Genomic DNA, 19,003 nt, shown 5'->3' with positions numbered 1-19,003 from the left:
GAACTGCTAAGCTCCCGCAATATTGCGCTTGCTGAGCCAATTTGAATATAGAGCTAAACGTCCCACTTTCCGTCACTAGTGAATATGGACCCAAGGTATTTAAACTTCTCCACCTGGCTCAGTGGGACTCCACTCATATGTAGAGTGCACTGGGATGGCTGTCTTGAGACCACAAATATTTCAGTTTTGGCCACACTGATCTTCATCCTGGCTTCTGCACAAACAGCTACAAATCTATCCAGGGTACACTGGAGGTTATCTGTGGAAGAGCTAAGCAGAACTAGGTCATCTGCATAAAAGCAGACATCTACTACTACATCTTCTAATTCTGACACACTCACTGCCTCGGCTGTGCCTATTAATCTAGTCCATAAATATTATGTAAAGAAGGGGTGACAGAACACACCCCTTGGCGGAGGCCAACAGATACTTGGGATGTGATTTATCATACGAAGAAGAAAAGGACAGACACCAAAATATCCAACTGTGTCCAAGTAAATGGCATAATAAATAATGCATTTAAGCCATCCCTAGTACAAAAACACACTAGAATCACACTATATAATGTCTTGTCAAAACTCTACTATACAGAAGCGAAACATGGACCATAAAAAGGAAAGATGGAAAACGAATTCAAACAGCAGAAATGAAGTTTCTCAGAAAAACAGCTGGATATAACAAGTCGGACCATAAAACAAATAAAGAAATTTTACAATCCCTGAATATAAAACCAATTAAACGTCTAAAACAAAAGAACAAAAATGATATTAAAACAATTGATATAACCACAAGAAAGAACATATGAGAATATAAGTACATAAGTTACCTCCATTATTCTGCTACTAGTATATGTTCTTTCTTATGGTTATATCAGTCACTTTAATATCATTTTTGTTCTAGGTATTTACCAGAACTTTCCAGACCCCCCCCCCTTTGTATATACTACCTAACTGTAAGCCCTCTGTAGGATTAATAGCGGCAATCCAATATTCATTACTAATGTCATGCAAACTATCTGGGCCAATTGATGGTCTAGCAATATGGATGCAAATGTCATTTACACAGGACTACATTTCAAAAATTAACAGAAATTGTTCTGTTAATTTTTGAAATTAATGTGCTTTAAACATTAGTCTGACTAAGGACACTGTGTTATTAGGGAAGAAACTGATTTGATTAGAATTAACAGTGTTAAATTTAATCGTTCATTTTAACCTTCAACAACATTTTACCTATTCTGCACATAATAATAAACATGCTTGGTGTTAAAGAGAGAGAGGATCTAATCATTAATTTCTAGAGGTCAACCTTTCTTTCAAGATTGCCAATATCTTATAAACAATTAAACAATATGCTATTAGAGAAAGAGAGAGAGGATTCAGGTATACACCAAGACTAAATTCTATAAGGCAAAGGAATGATCTACCATAAGAATTTATGCAAACTTCATATTCACATATATAACGAGGAAAACCATAAGAGATTCATGTCCATGGCTCCAAACAATGAAGACATGAATCTCTTATGGTTTTCCTCGAACATCTCAATAGCCGACATCAAAGTATTAAGTTTACTGCTGAGCTTGAAACGGATAATTCCTTGCCTTTTCTTGATGTCAAATTGACTCGCTCTTCTGCTGGTAAACTAAAAATATCGATATATAGAAAACCCACACATACCAACAGATATCTGCACAGTCAATCTCATCATTTCCCTCCTCATAAGCTTGGAATAATTTCCACCTTGGGACATAGAGCCCGTTCTCTTCTTGATGATCCAAATGAACTGCTTACAGAAATAAACCATCTGAAAACTTCTTTCGAAGTTAATGGATATTCCAAGAAAATCATTAACAAATTCCTTCTTAATCCTCCCAGACATCACTCAGAAGAAACAAATAGATTCAAAAGCAATATATCTATTCCTTACATAAGTACTGTTTCACATAAATTAGCAAAAGTTCTAAAAAAATACAATATCAGAACCTTGTTCACTCCACTTCCAAAGATCCGTTCCTTAATTAGCCACCCAAAACCTTGTCATCATCAACTCAAATACCCTGGCGTATATAAAATATTATGTGACTGCGATATTCCTTATTTCGGGCAGACAGACAAATCTGTCGAAATGCGTATGGAAGAACACATGAGAGACATTACTTACAAGAGACAGCGAGCAAGTGCATTATCAAGTCATATCCTCTTCTCGGCTAATCCTAATGATAATAACCAAAGTCACAAAGTCTGCTGGGAAAAATCTACAAACATCTTCCGTTGCAGTGACGAAATAGAGAGAAAAATTGTGGAATCGAGAGAAATCATCTTCAATCCTGTTCATCTAAATAACAACTTAAGCTACAACCTCCCGGATAGTCATTTAGCCGTAATCATGTACTGGCGTTCACGTGATGCAGCAAGCACGCACTCTCCCAACAATGCAACAAATGGAAGAACAGCTTCAAATACAACTACAACGTTTTAATGCTAATTATGTATAAAGACTGTCTATGATGTTCATAGTCTTTTAACCCTCAATGTTTAGTGTTTTTTCTTTTATAATGTCACCTGAAGAAGGCTGTTACAGGCCGAAACTAGTAGTGTGTTTATATTAAAACCTTTTTAATTAAATCTCGGTTCTAGTCATTCAATATTTTTCATAAAACTATGTATGTTAACCGAGTCAATGATCATTCTGTCGTATATATATATATATATATATATATTTTGACAATTCATTTTAACTCGGTTGGAATATTATAAAATAAGTTTATAATTTTTTCTCGGTAATAGTCATTAAACTTATTTTATATATATATATATATATATATATTAGGGTTACCAAGTAATTTTATAAACTTGGTTATTTTACTCCTAATCCCAAGTAAGCAAACAGTTAAGTTTGCGCCTGAACGTAGTTCAAGTCTAAAGGTGGTGCAACACCAGGGCAACTCATTGTAAAAGGTAGGTAAAGCTCTGATCACTATTCTTAGTATTTTCCATAATGTAAAGCACATCTCACTAAGAGATGTATACTGCAATACATTATGGATGGGGTCACTACCCAGACCGGTTTGAACCTTTTTTGAGGTCTCCTCAATGAGTAGCTAGACCCTAAATACCAAGGTTTTAGTAATACAGAGTCTTATCAACTTTACCTATATAAGATGCTAAAAGGTGTTTTTATTTTGAATAAGAATCTCTAGAGGAGATGTAGATGTAAAGTTTTTTTACCTTCGGAATAATGTATATTAGGGTTACCAAGTTTATAAAATTACTTTGGGTTCGGGCCAAATAGAAGTGGTGTCAAGATCAGATTTTCATTTTAAAACAAACAGTTGAGAAATTGTGGGAATATGACAAGGATCTGCACCCAAGTTTTGTAGATCTGGAAAAAGGCGTTGAAAGTTTTTTTCACTTGGTTATACTATAAATTAAAAATGCCAAGAAATTATATTCTTGGTTTCATCCTTTATCCAAGTGTGAGCAAACGAAGTTTGTGTGTGAAGTCACTTCACGACTGACCTACTTGTATACAAAAACAATTGATGTGAGGTCATTAGCCTGTATATGCAAGTAGCCCAGTCATGAAGTGACTTCACACACAAACTTCGTTTGCTCACACTTGGATAAAGGATGAAACCAAGAATATAATTTCTTGGCATGTTTATTTTATAATATAACCAATTAAAAAAAGCTTTCAACATCTATCTCTAATCTAGAGTATTTTAGTAATAACGTGAGATACCTTTTGGCTATTTGTATGTGGAAATATGACTTCTGCATTACCTCTACCTTGGTATCACTTTTGGGTTTGGCTCCCACTGATATCCATTGATATTTATTATTATTATTATTCAGGCCTCCATGGAGTCAAAAGACTCATCGTGGGAGGTCCTTCCTAAGAACATACAGTCTGTCAAGACTCATCAAGGGGAGGTTCCCCCTAAGAAACACAAAATCTATCATACCACTCCTTAAACTCATTGACCGTTCTCGCCCTCACCACTCTATCAGGCAATGCATTCCACGGCTCAACCACCCTCCATGCAAAGAAACCACTCCTCACCCTCTTGCTCACAGTTTCCTTTCATAACTTCCAGGGATGGCCTCTTGTCATCACTCCTTCCCGCTGTTCAACCAAGTGAAAGAACTCCCCAGTGTCAACCCTATAACCACCTCTCAACAGTTTAAAACTCTCAATCATATCACCTCTCCTTCTATCTGCCAAACTCTGCAGTCCACATTCCCTCAGCCGATTCTCATAACTATCCTTGTACACTCCTGAGACCATCTTTGTCATCCGTCTTTGTATCTTTTCCACAGTTAATTTATCCCCTTCAAATCCTGGGGACCAAATTTGAGAACAATAATCCAAGTGTGGTCTGATCAGAGACTTATACAATGGAATGATAACCCTCTTATCTCTGCAGGTCAGTGTCCTTCTCATAATTGCAGCAATCCTCTGTGTTACCTTCACCACCTTTGCAATATGTCCCCCTAAACTTCAGGTTTCTATCAATCATCAACCCCAGATCTCTTGTCTCCCCAACTTCCTCCAGTATAACTCCTCCCATAGAGTATGCAGCATCCCATCGATGTTTCCCAAACCTCAAGACCTTACATTTTGCTGGATTAAACTGACACCCCCATTCATTTGCCCATCTATCTAGCTTATTCAAAATCCTCTTGCAGGGCTACCACATCTGCACTATTACTAATAATCCTTCCCAGCTTCGCATCATCTGCAAACAACTGAATATCCCCTTGCAATCCACTGGAAATGTCATTGATATAAAGATTAAACAACATAGGTCCTAGTACTGAGCCCTGTGGGACCCCACTTGTAACCTTCTGTCTCCTTGAAACTGCTCCACCATACACAACTCTGATACCTATCAGACAGCCAATCCTGAATCCAGTTGACCAATCTGACATCCAGACCCATGTGTTGCAACTTAAATATCAGCCTATCATGTGGCACCCTGTCAAATGCCTTTGCTAAGTCTAAGAAAATTGCAGTATATGCCTTTCCCTCATCCAATGTTCTTGTAACTTTATTATAAAAGGCCAGCATATTGCTAAAACAAGAGCGCCCTTTCACAAATCCATGTTGACTCTCACAGATAACATTACCCTCATCTGCCCAGTGCTGTATACGGTCCCTCACTACTTTCTTCAAGATCTTAACTACTGATGACACACAGACTGGTCTATAATTAGACACTTCCAGTCTGTTACCACCCTTATGCAATGGCACCATCTTACCTTCCTTCCATTCCCTGGGCACCTTTGCCGAAGCCAGACTTTCATTGAAAAGCCAGGTTAAAGGCACTGTCAGTTCCCCAGCACATTCTCTCAAAACTCGTGGTGAAATACCATCCAGTCCCACAGCTTTACTGACATCCAGAGTATTCAGTATCTGAAACACACTCTCCTCCTGTACCTCTAAACCTTGAACCTGTCCTATCCCTCTAGCATTAAAACTGACTCCTCCAGGATGAAATACTCCAATAAAGTGGTCATTGAACAATTCCACTATGTCCTCTGCATCAGTCACTCTATTCCCATTTTTATCCCACAATATCATTCTTCCACAGTCATTTCTCCTCCTACTGGCCACATAGCTAAAAAATTCCCTAGGATTTTCTTTGGATCTTAGAGCCAATCTCCTCTCATATTCCAGTTTCGCTTTCCTTACCACACTAGTCACTCTTCTGGCCTGTGTCTTATATTCTTCACGCATCCTCTCTTCACCTGTCTCCTTATATCTCTTCCATAGCCTCTTTTTCACATCCAATTCCTGTTTAATATTGTTTGTCATCCACTTTACTCAAAATTGTGTCCTCTTCTTCATTCGTGGTATACAACTTACCATTGCTGCTAACAAATATTCTTTCACAATTTCCCACGCACTAACGATATCCCGGCCTACTCCAAGCATCCACATATACCAGTCCTCTATTGTCACACATTCTTGCTATTATGCCATTCAATATCACCGCTCTTCTGCTCAGCTCATCATTATCATACCTAGGCAACACGCACACTATTTTTCCTCTCTCTGTCTTCTTCCGTACAGTCTCAAGCAAAAACCTCATATCTCTCGCTGCCCGACTTACATTACCACTCAAGTCATTCGTTCCTACCATCACATCATCTCATCCACCCTTTCACCTCTCTTAATTGCCATAGCCACCATTTCTATTGTTCCTCCTGGCAAACACTCCTCACACATCCTATCTTGAACACCACGGATCATTGAGTCGCCATACATTATACCTCTTACCACTCCCTCTCTCCTATTGTTTCCATTCTCTCCTCTTCTTTCATTCCCATAGGTCTCTCTCATTCCCTCTCCTCTACTGTTATTCTCTCTTCTAGCATTCCCATACCTCTCTCTCCTACTGTTTCCATTCACTCCTCTTCTAGCACTCCCATACATCTCTCTCATTCCCTCTCTCCTACTGTTTCCATTTTCTCCACTTCTAGCACTTCCATATCCCTCTCTCATTCTGTCTCTTCTACTGTTTCCATCCTCTCGTCTTCTAGCATTCCCATACCTCTCTCTCATTCCATCTCTCCTACCGTCTCCATTCTCTCCTCTTCTAGCACTTCCATATCTCTCTCTCTCTCTCATTCCGTCTCTCCTACTGTTTCCATCCTCTCGTCTTCTAGCATTCCCATACCTCTCTCATTCCATCTCTCCTACCGTTTCCATTCTCTCCTCTTCTAGCACTTCCATATCTCTCTCTCTCATTCCGTCTCTCCTACTGTTTCCATCCTCTTGTCTTCTAGCATTCCCATACCTCTCTCTCATTCCATCTCTCCTACCGTTTCCATTCTCTCCTCTTCTAGCACTTCCATATCTCTCTCTCTCATTCCGTCTCTCCTACTGTTTCCATCCTCTTGTCTTCTAGCATTCCCATACCTCTCTCTCATTCCATCTCTCCTACCGTTTCCATTCTCTCCTCTTCTAGCACTTCCATATCTCTCTCTCTCATTCCGTCTCTCCTACTGTTTCCATCCTCTTGTCTTCTAGCATTCCCATACCTCTCTCTCATTCCATCTCTCCTACCGTTTCCATTCTCTCCTCTTCTAGCACTTCCATATCTCTCTCTCTCATTCCATCTCTCCTACTGTTTCCATCCTCTTGTCTTCTAGCATTCCCATACCTCTCTCTCATTCCATCTCTCCTACCGTTTCCATTCTCTCCTCTTCTAGCACTTCCATATCTCTCTCTCTCATTCCGTCTCTCCTACTGTTTCCATCCTCTTGTCTTCTAGCATTCCCATACCTCTTTCTCATTCCATCTCTCCTACCGTTTCCATTCTCTCCTCTTCTAGCACTTCCATATCTCTCTCTCTCATTCCGTCTCTCCTACTGTTTCCATCCTCTCGTCTGCTAGCATTCCCATACCTCTCTCTCATTCCCTCTCTTCTACTGTTTCCATTCTCTCCTCTTCTAGCACCCCCATACCTCTCACTCATACTCCCTAAATTCTCTCTCTCTCCTACTCTGATTCTCCTTGCATTTATCTCTTCCATTCTCCTAATCTTATCTTTCATACTTCTGCTCTCATTCACAAGACAATCCACCTCCTCTTTCAACTCATCTATCTCCCTCTGCAGGTCAGTCACTCTTAATCTAAATTCATTCTCCCAAACAAAACCATCTCCTAAACTTTCACAGTCACTCACACCTTCCACACTATCAACTATTATTTTCTCATTCATATATATCTTTTTTTCATTCTCTCCTATCACACTACTTGTCTTCCTATATTCATTCCTCGTTCCTGGAGCAACAAAGTCGGATATCGATATTTCTAATGCACTTATTTCCTCCAACTGCCTGCATTTTGCGCATATACGCTCTCTGCTCTCTTTCACAAACCACATATCTAATTCCCGAGACGCATACATGCCGCAAGTACTGCATGCCACAAAGTCCCTTATGATATTGCTAATAACTGAGTTCTTAAATGGCGGAGGACTTGGCGATACGCCACTTGTGACTGCTGCTGAATCCGTCATCATTCCTTACTGCCGAGTAGCGTAATCGTTAATTATTCAATTATAAATTCCGTTAAATAAATAGAAAAAAAAAGTACAAACAATTACAAGCAAAACAAAACATTTAAGTACACTAAATAAAATGAAGTATAACTAAATACAGTAATGAAAACTTAGCTTTGTTTTGTCTTCCACCGTTATGCATTCGATTCCGAAGGTAACCAAAATATATTATATCGCGACAGCAACTAACTTCCAAAAAACAACCACTGAAGTACACTCGTATTCAGAGAAACGATTTAGCACTCAAAAACGCAGAAAAACGGGGAAAAAAAACGGACTATTCGTCAATTAAAAATCACTTTCTTCTACACAGCTCAAATTCACCGCCACATGCTATGCCGAAGCTAGCGCCATCAATGTTTACTAATGTTTATCGTTGGGTTTGCTTACGTCCTAGGGAGTAGAGAGGCTCTGCTTGGTGGTAGGTTTTTGTCTGTCACTGGGTGGAGATCTACTGCTGCGTTTCCTGTCCCGGAGTGCAGATTAGGAGTAATGAGTTTAGCAGTGATCCTTTAGGTCACTCAGTGAAATTCAGAATCTTGTAGATCACTCGTTTTTGGAGAGGTATTCCTGCACTTAAACATGCCTCAATAAAGGTTTAAACCGGTCTGCTTAGTGGCCATTCCCATAATGCATAGTATTATTCATATCTTTAAGAATATGTGCATTACATTATGGGATACTAAGGCGATTAATATGAAGTCAGTCTTAATATACAAGTAGCCCAGTCATGAAGCAGTTCCACACACAAAAACCAAGAATATAATATCTTAGCATCTTTAATTTATCTGCAAAAGGTGTACGACAAGATGCCCAGAGAAAAGCTTTTCAAAATACTTTAATTATATGGGGTGAATGGAACATTATACAGAAACTGTTCAGAAATACTTCAATTTTAGTTAGAATTGAAGGAAACACAGAAGGATGGTTTAATGTAAAATCAAGGATAACACAAGGATACACATATCTCCACTCTTATTTATCATCTATATGGATCACATTGGAAATTATCAAAAGAGAAATAGAAAAACAACTAAGACCAGAACAGGCAGAATTTAGAGCCAACAGATCATATACCAACCACATTGCGAATTTACAAATACCATAACAATCACTGGAATGGCAGACAAGCTTACATTTAAATGCTATCGATTTTGAACAAGCTTTTGACTGTATAAACAGATCTTCCATATGAAAACTACTTGGATATTATGGACACCCAGAAAAAATAATAAGAATAATTTAAAAAATGTATGAAGATGTTGAAATTAAAGTAATACATGGAAATACCCTCTCAGAACCATTTAAAAACAAAGACAGGAGTAAGGCACGGTTGTATCATCTCCCCTACTACGTTTTTGATTATCACAGACTGGGTGATGAGAAAAGTATCCCATGGAAATACAAGATTACAATGGTTACTTCAAAACCAACCCCATGATCTAGGTTTTGCAGATGATATATGCTTACTTTCAAGAAACACCAACATATAGAACAAAAAACAACACTTGAAGAAACAGCCAAAAAAGTTGGTCTTATAATAAATAAAAAAATAAAAAAAAATGTTGATGAAAATAAATGCAAAGCAAAATAAACAAATAACAATAGAAGAAACACCACTTGAAGTAGAACAGTTTATATACCTTGGTTCAATACTATCAATAAAAGGAGGAACTACTGAAGATATAAATAGAAGGAAACAGCTGGCTTATTCAACTTTTAACCAACTTAGAAATATTAAATATTTGGAAAAACAAGAACTTGTCTTTAAAAACTAAAATGAGAATATTTAACTCAAATGTAAAGGTAATACTAATGTATGGATCAGATACATGGATATTAAACAAAAAGATAGTTAACAATCTCCAGGTCTTCCTAAACAAGTGTTTAAGAACGATACTGGGAATATATTGGCCAAAACAACTATCAAACGAAGAACTATGGCAGAGAACAAACCAGAAACCCATGTTACAACAGATACGTGAAAGGAAATGGAGGTGGTTGGGGTACGTGTTGAGGAAAGAAGATAAAATAATAGTAAAACAGGTTCTAGATTGGAACCCACAAGGTAAAAGAAGAAATGGGGAAGGCCAGGAGAAATGCAGAAAAGAACAATACTGAAAGAAATAGCAAATATTAATAAAAACTGGAACCAAATAAAAGCAGAAGCAAAAAACAGAATCCAGTGGAAAATGGTGGAAGACATGCTCCCAGGTGGAGTGAAGAGGATTAAGTAAGTAAAATATGGATCACATTATGAAAGAAAGTGGTATCAAGATGATATTAGAATTGGAATGTTAAACTTGGTTCTTTGCTTTATGCAGATGATGTACTCCTAAACACATCTAGTACAAGACTCAGGATTCTTAACGAAATTGAATAACAGCTGAACAAATATGGCATGAAAATTAGAATTAAAAAAGCCAAAAGTATAGAAAACTCCAGCTGTATTCTGAATGGAGATCCTACAGAACAAGTAAAATATTTCAGCTATTTAGGCATAGTTTTTAGTGAAGATGGCAGTGAAATCTGGAAATAATTGCAGTTACATGGTTTTAAAATTTTGTGAATTTTGTAGAGTTGTAGACATTGGATAAGAAAGTATTGAGAATTTGGTCAAGTTCAGTGGTTGGAGTACTGCTATCAGAAATTATTAATTTTGCCATTATATAGGATTTTTATAATCCCATATTGTTGGGAGGGGGTGGGGTGATGTGACTGCTGATGGAATCATTTACCAGTATGTGTGGATTTTCTGCAAAACAGAGAATGGCAGGGATCCATCAGTCCTGTGTGTAATCAGTGTCTAGGAAGAGAAGAAGACTGTTGTTGTTTTCCTTTTCTATGGCAAACTAGATCCTGGGATGTTGGTTTAGATGTTATATATTGAGTATCCAGACCATATGACTAAATGGAGAACATATCATCTATGTAAGATAGCCAAACAGTGGATTTATGTGGGACAGAATTTAAAGCATTTTCTTCAAAGGTCTCTGCTACTGAATTTGACCACATTCACAACACTTTCTTAGCCAAGCAGAGATTACACAAAATCTACCAACATTCCACATATTCTGAAAAAATAACAAAAATCCTAAAGAAATACATCCTTACAAAAACTTATTGACCACATAAAAAATTGGCATCCCTTATCGACTCTAAAGACTTTAACCCTACCAGATCCTTTGCAGTTGCAAACTGTCCTACTATGATCAAGCAGGCAGGACAGTCAATATCAGAATATCTAAAACACATGAATTACATCTGTTTCCCCATTACAGCCACTCTGGAGTTGTTAATCATGCTTTGCAATAAATTACACGATAACCACAGTAATTAACTTTAATGAAATGAAAGTAAAGATATTTTGTGCTGAAAATAACCATACATCATCAGTGCAGAGAAACAAGCAAATCAAAGAAACAGGAATACAAGGTACATACAGCAATCAGTGGTTTACCATTTAACTGGTACCTTTAAAGATAATCATGCTTTGGACACTCACCACAGGATACGTTGAAAGAAAGCCACTCTTTTGCACTGCAGCAAATACAAATACAAGAGGCCATTCCTGGAATGTGCCTCAACTCTGAGAAACTTTCCACTCCAAAAGATTTTATGACCTTAATATTTATACCTATACCAAAGAAAAGTAATGCAGTTAACTACAAGGATTTTAGAACAATAAGCCTAATTTCCCATACATCAAAAATACTTATAAGAATCTTAAAACGAAGAATTGCATCTAAGGTGGATGAATTTCTTGGAGAAGATCAGTTTGGTTTCAGAAAGGGTAGGGAAACAAGAGATGTGATTGGACTGTTAAGAATAGTAAGTGAAAGAAATCTGGAAGTGAATAAAGAAGTTAATATCTGTTATATAGATTTTGAAAAAGCTTTTGACTTTGTAAAATGGGATAAGATGGTGGAAGTAATGGAAAAGATTGGTATAGATTTGAAAGACAGAAGGCTAATATTTCACTATATATGGGACAAACTGCCATGGTGAGAGACATACATGGTACAACAGAACCGAGTATCATTGAACGAGGAGTAAGACGAGGCTGTTCTCTATCGCCAATTTTGTTTAATATGTATTCCAAAGCAATGTTAAAAGAAGCACTGGAGAATTCGGAAGAAGGAATACAGATTAGAGGTAGACAGACAATTATGTTTCTGATTTCCATATTTGTTTCTTTAAATGAAATCCAAATCATGACAACTATTTTGCCTGAACCCAGCCTGTTCTTCCAAGTATTCCTTAAACAATTTTTCTTCATGTTGTTGTCTCTTCTCAGGTATACTTGCATAAATCTTATCTCAAACTTTAGTAGAGGAATTTCCATGTAATCTAATATAGATTATTTTATTTTTATTACAGATCGGTAGTGTACGTGAATCCTATTATATGTAATTGAAAACTTACCTTCAGACCATGTCTTCTGAATTATGCAGTGTTGTTATTGTAAAACTTTCACGCCCCCATATATTTAAGCATTTCTGGTCAAATATCATCTGTTCCATCTATGCCTTTCCACAGTTCAGGTTTTTGACGACTTTTGAAACCTCAAATGTTGACGTACTGCTGACTGCATTTTGCATGATCGTTTACCACTATTCTCTTCTTGTTTTATTTATGAATCTTTCAAAGTAATTATAATTACTCCAATATCTTAAATATCTTTATCTTCTGTTTTAATACTGTCTTTATCGTCTTTTATTCCTTTTACAGTATTCTTTCCTTCATTTCTAAGTGTTTTCAACAGACATCCACAGAATTCCATTGTCTTTGTGATATGTATTGTATGTATTCTTAAAAAAAGTCTTCCCATGACTTGAGCTTAGCAATATATAGGTTTATATTTTTACATAGAGCTTTCTTACAATTTGCCTCATTAATGTAACATTGCTTCTTTTTTTTTTTTTTTTTTTAGTTACTAGGTACTCTTTCAATAACTCTACTTAATTTCCAATACATACTGCCTCGAAGTTCTTGAGTTCACCATGATATTAAGATTTTTCTACTGCAAATAAGTTCACCAAGCACCTCACTGGTCAAATTAATCAATGTTTTGTCAAAGTTTCTCTCTGAGTCTCCAAGGGTTGGTTGTTTTCCAACTCTCATTTTTTCTTCAATAATATTTGTACATTTGACTCTATAACTCCCTTCTGTAAGCTGCCGGTTTGATTCTTTTTTTCTTTTTAGAACTTTCTTACATATTCTTCTTTTCAATATTACACTCATCTTTTTAATTGAGTTTTAATTACTATTTGAAATTCTTTTCTCTTGCATTCTGAATCAATATGAAGATATCACTGACAACAGTGAAATATCTGATTAGACTTTTCTTGATTATCTGAAAAGATAATTTTCTTGAAATATCTGATTCGACTTGTTTCTTTTAATGTTAATCTAAGCCCATTTTCATGATGTAACTTGGTGTTACTAATGGATAGTCCATGTTCTGAATAGAAATCCCCTAGGTACTGACTACTATTATTAACTTTGCTTTTTATCTAAATTATGTTTATAGTATATATGAAGTTAAGACTAGACCAGAAATTGCTCCATTGTTAGATCCTAGATTCTTAATGAATTCTCAATCTCTAAGAAGCTGCAGAATGTCTATGTTTCAAACTAAAAATAAAAGTATACAGCTAAACCTACCTAACAACTTCTGTATTTTTTTATCATCACATCAGGAAAGTTTTCCAGCTATTGCAGGATACCACATTACTACTGACTGCATTTTACTTGATTTTTTACCACTGTTCTCTTGCTTTATTTATGAATTCTTCAAGGCAATTATAATTACTCCAGATATCTAGAATCTCTCTATTGTTATGGAGATATTCTAGATTTTATATGCAAATGCATATAAAAATATTTATTGCATTAATTTCTTTCTTGGAAGAATTGAAAAACTGCTTTTTAAAAATAATCTACTTATAATTACTGAAGCTTAAATATCTTTATCTTCTGTTTTAATTCTTTTTTCCATTCATGAAATAAATTTCAAGCTATTTTGATATCACTGTACTTAAGACATGCAATTTATTCTCCTAACTAGTTGTAATTAATTTCATTATTCAAACTTATTCTTCCTGCCCTCTGACAGCAGCCAGGTAAACGGTTGGCTAACTAATCAGCTGTTTTAAAGTGTGCCACAGTGAGATTTAATCTAGCTTGCATTCATACATATATATTAGATGACGACCTTGAGATGAATGTTAAAATATCACAAACTGTTTAAAATTATTACTCAAACCTGTCAGTAGTCTCCGGAAGTTTTTTTTCATAACGAATGTTAAATATTATTATTGCACCTTCCATGGAGTTGGCACACTCATCATGGTAGGTTCATTAACCTGACAACATATTTATCATACTGAATCTTAAAGTCCTTAACACTCCTTGCATTAACAACACATTCTCGTTATGTGTTCCATTCACTGACAATTCTCCATGTAAAAAATCTACTCCTCACACCCCTCTTCACCACACTCTTATCAGGTCATCCCAAAAGTAATGTCATTTTTAGCATTAAGTGTTGAAAGGATATAAAAGCTAAATCACTTGCTAATTTAATCAAGTATATATATTCTCCATTTGAATCAATAATGCTCTCCATACATTGTGAAAGCTCCATAATGCCATTTCTATAAAATTCGGTAGGTTTGGAGGCAAAGAAGTTGCATAGGCTCAATTTCAGAGCCTCTAATATATCTTATTGTTTTTCATTAATGAAATGTTGCAAATTTTGAAATAAGTGATAATCTGAAGATGCAAGATCAAGAGAATATGAAGGATGTGGAAGCTTTTCCTAGCTGAGTTCCTCAATCTTGGTACAGGAGATTCTTACACTATGAGGGCTTGCATTATCATGATGAAAAACAACACCCTTTCGAATGACCAGAGAATACCTCTTTTCTTCCAGTTTTTCAATCACCCGATAGAGTTATTCACAGTATACTTCAGCTGTGATTGTTTGGTTTTGTGGCAAGAGTTCAGAGTGTATAATACCAACTATATCCCACTAAACACTCAACAAAACCTTCTGAGGGGGTGAAGGTTTTGCTTCGGCTGAGGTTTAGCCTGTTCCCCTGAAGGAACTAATGCCTTCGGTGCTTAACATTCTTGTAAAGTATTCACTTTTCATCACTCATGACTACACAATTCAAAAATGGAGACTGAACCTCTCGAGAATGAACAGCAGTGCAGATGATGACGCACTATCTTCAATTGTTGTTTGTCAGTTCGTGAGGAACCCACTTGCCGAGCTTAGACACTATTCCAAGCTCTTGCAAATGGTGATGGATGGTCAATGACAATGAATTATGATCTTTTGCTAAATCTTCAACAGTTGCATTGACATATCTTGCAATAGCAGCTTCCAGCATATCATTATCGAAAAAAACATGGTTCCCAGAGCACTGTTTCTCTCAATAATATGCTGGAGGGGGGGGGGGGGAGTCTTTCAAGCTAAAATCCCTTTGTCGAAATTTTTGGAACCATCACTGGCACTTTCACACATTCAAAACATTATTGCCCTACGCTTCATGCACATTTTTTTTTACAGTGTAAGTAGCACTGCTGTCTTCTCTGAACTCAAAGCATGATGTGCTCTTCAGTGACCTCCATAATAATAAAGGGTTATTTAAATAATAACTTATGTATGATGTTCTTGCAAAGTGAAATTCCTTAGAATGAGGCCACCTCAGCTTAGCAGTACTAATAAAGCTTTAAAAATTCATGTTTGGACAAGCTGGGACACATTTGAACAAGAAAAAACTACATTACTTTTGGGATGACCTGATATATAACTTAGAGGAATGACCTCTGGTTTTTCCCCTCTCACCTTCTAACCTTTTTATAATCTCAACCGGATTAATCCGATAAAATCCTCTCACTAACTTAAATGTCTCTATCATATCACCACTTTTCCTCCTATCCACTAAATTCTGCAATCCACGTTTTTTCAACCTCTCTCTCCATAGCCAGCAGTCCAAAGTCCTGACATTGTTTTAGTCACTTGCTTCTGGACACTATCCAATGTCTCCACATCACACTGAAAACCAGGTGACCAGATTTGAGCACAATAGTCCTAGTGTGGTCTGACCAGTGCTTTATACAGTGGCAGAACCACTTCCTTATCCCTACATGTTAGAGTAATTCTTATTATAGCACCACTACAATATGCAGTCTTTGCAACATTAGCAATATGTGCTCTAAACTTCAGTGTCTACTGAAGTTTAGAACGCATATTGCTAATACTCCCAAATCTCCATATTGCTAACACTCCCAAATCTCTAATCTCATCTACTTTGGGCAGTATGGCACCATTGATATAGTACACAGCCTTATATTTCCACTACAAAATGCAACATCTTGCACTCATTGATATTAGAACTACAACCCCCCACTCCTTTGTCCAATTCAAAAGTCTATTCAAATCTCCTTTAAGGGAATTAACATCAGCAGTGCTACTTATAATTCTTCCCAACTTTGAATCATCAGCAAACAACTGAAGAACTGCAGCCAGTCCATATAATTACACAACAAAGTAGGAAATAATGAATTTCAGTTATTATAACCAAATAAATTATACATTAAAAAAATTTATGCTTTATCAACTTAGTATGTTATAAAAATAGATAATAAATATACACTTATTGCTGTAATGATTGGTATACCTATTATTCAAAATAAAGAAAAGCAATGTGAAAAAACCTTCATACTTGATGAATGATTCCACTCCCAGGTTTCCAAAATCCAACGCCGTATTTTGCTGCTGCTGTTTTCAAGAATGCATACACTTCTTTATTGATATCCTACATGAATATGTTCATGTCATTTCATTAAGTGCATTAAGAAATCAAGCAAATGCATAAAAAATATCTATTATATTAATTTCCTTCTTGGAAGAACTGAAAACTGCTTTTCTTTTTTTTCTTTTTTTTAAATAGCCTACTTAAATTCATGAAATAAATTTAGAACTATTTTGGTATCAGGGGATTACAGTAAAGACAATACTGGGTTATAAGTATAATCACATTGCAAAAATTTAAAGATCCAAAGAAGTAATTCATATCTTTAAAATAATATCTCCCAATGGTAATATTTTGGCAGTGCTGTTTTTGTATGCTAGTTTGATAACCAAAAAACATGTTGCCATCAGCACAATGGCAACTTAGTAGCAGATCCAAAATCAAAATCTGTGAACTGTTGTTCAGAAAGAAATATGTAAGCATCATCTTTGATTTATTTCTGGTATTAGAAGTTGATGGGAAAAGGTTGATCATACAAAAATCAATGAACCTGGATAAACTTTTAGTACCCACAGACATCCTCAAAAGTCGATAATGCATGCAACTTGAAAACTGCAGACATTTCAGGCAACTATATTGAACATGAAGATAACTGAAAATGCTTTCCCTCAATGCTTACATGGTGATCAGAAAACATCTTGAAAATTATGGAAACACCTACTGCATTAGAGTAAAACTTTAGTTTAATATAAACCAAAATAAACACTCGATGTTTCGACCTTCACATTAAGGTCATCATCTGGAGTATACACATATATGCAAAGAAACAAGTTGCACTACAATCTACATGGTATGCTAAAGTTATTGATCAACCATTAAAACTTTCGGACTGACCTCTGGCAAAAACCTCACTACATCAAAAGCTAGAGTCCTGTTATTATTATCTATTAGGTTACAAAATTAAATATTAAGTTGGGGAGCAACATGTTCACATGCAAAAATAAAATAAATTACAAGAAGCCAGTATATGGATGGTGGCCAATAAAAGCTGAATGATTGCTTAGAGTCCTAAAGTCAGAGTTTACTGTAAAACAAAGTGGAAAACGAACAAAACGAAGAATGTGTGCCATCCAAATTCTTGAGATTTTTATGCCACCGTTATTGTTAAAATTAGAGTGGTTAATCAAAATTTCACAGGCTTCTTCAAAATTCATACCAGGTTTATGTATGATGTAAAGAAGAAGGATTTTTCCAATCAATTTGGTGTAGAGTGTTAAGAGCATAATCTGAGAGGCCTGCTTCTCCAAAATTGTTAAATTTAATGGTTTTTTTTTTTTTTAAATGGATAGGGATTGTAAGTCCAATTTCTCCAATATAAGGTAAGTTACAGGTGCAATAAACTCAGGGTGTGCCAATGGGGGGGGGGGGGTATCCTTAGAGGAGTTGAATCTCATCTTCCCTTTACCCTCTTTTAGCTTGCGGTGTCGCGGGTTTATTAATCATCAGATCTAAAACCGTTCACAGGATAAGGTGGTCAAGCCCTACTCCCCAGTGTATCCTATGTCTTGTAGTGTTGAGTTCTCAAGGCTAGTTTGCCTGCTTTCAGGCTGAAAAACCCCAGGATAAACTGGGGGAAAAAACCCTACTGTCCACGCCCAAGACCGGCTAACTTGCCTATGGCTGAGGAAAATCCTTCAGCTCCTCACGTCACCAACAGGAATCAAACCTAGGACACTCCTTCCCAGGGCATATGGTTGCGAAGTGCACAGCCACTAGGCTAACCATGAGGAGTTGAATATGCTTTTTAATTTTAAAGGTGGTTTAAAAGTGGCATTAAGATTACAGTGGTGTAGAATTCTATTAATTTTTTCTGATAACCCTTTAATGTATGGGATAGCTATGGTTTTACTGTAAAATAATCTATATCATTTTTATGAATAACTTCATTAATACAATTTTTGCTATGGCATTATGTTGGAGGTTTAATGGATTTTTTTTTATACAACACTCAAAAAGAATTAAATTAGAATTTAATGCTTCCTATATTTCATTCTAGTCACTAGGACATCTACGGGGATTACAAAAACAATTACTGTAACATGCACACAAAAACTTAGTACACCACCCACAGAGTATCATGGAAGAAAACCACCATGCTCCA

General features: G+C 36.2%; 1 protein-coding gene across 1 annotated transcript in view; it reads right to left on the bottom strand.

Moving 5' to 3' along the window:
* LOC150102982 (aconitate hydratase, mitochondrial-like) overlaps positions 1 to 19,003 on the bottom strand; it is a 451,613-nt gene that overhangs the window by 344,205 nt on the left and 88,405 nt on the right. The window contains exon 7 of the mRNA XM_090398314.1: positions 16,813 to 16,905. Coding sequence (XP_090254440.1) covers positions 16,813 to 16,905 — 93 coding nt within the window. The remainder of the gene's footprint in view (positions 1 to 16,812; positions 16,906 to 19,003) is intronic.

This window comes from Typopeltis vanoorti, chromosome 9 (genome assembly GCF_054136105.1).
Source record: "Typopeltis vanoorti isolate ZY-2024b chromosome 9, IOZ_Tvanoo_1.0, whole genome shotgun sequence".
In the NCBI taxonomy this organism is placed as follows: Eukaryota; Metazoa; Arthropoda; class Arachnida; order Uropygi; family Thelyphonidae; genus Typopeltis; species Typopeltis vanoorti.
This window is presented reverse-complemented; position numbering and strand designations above follow the sequence as displayed.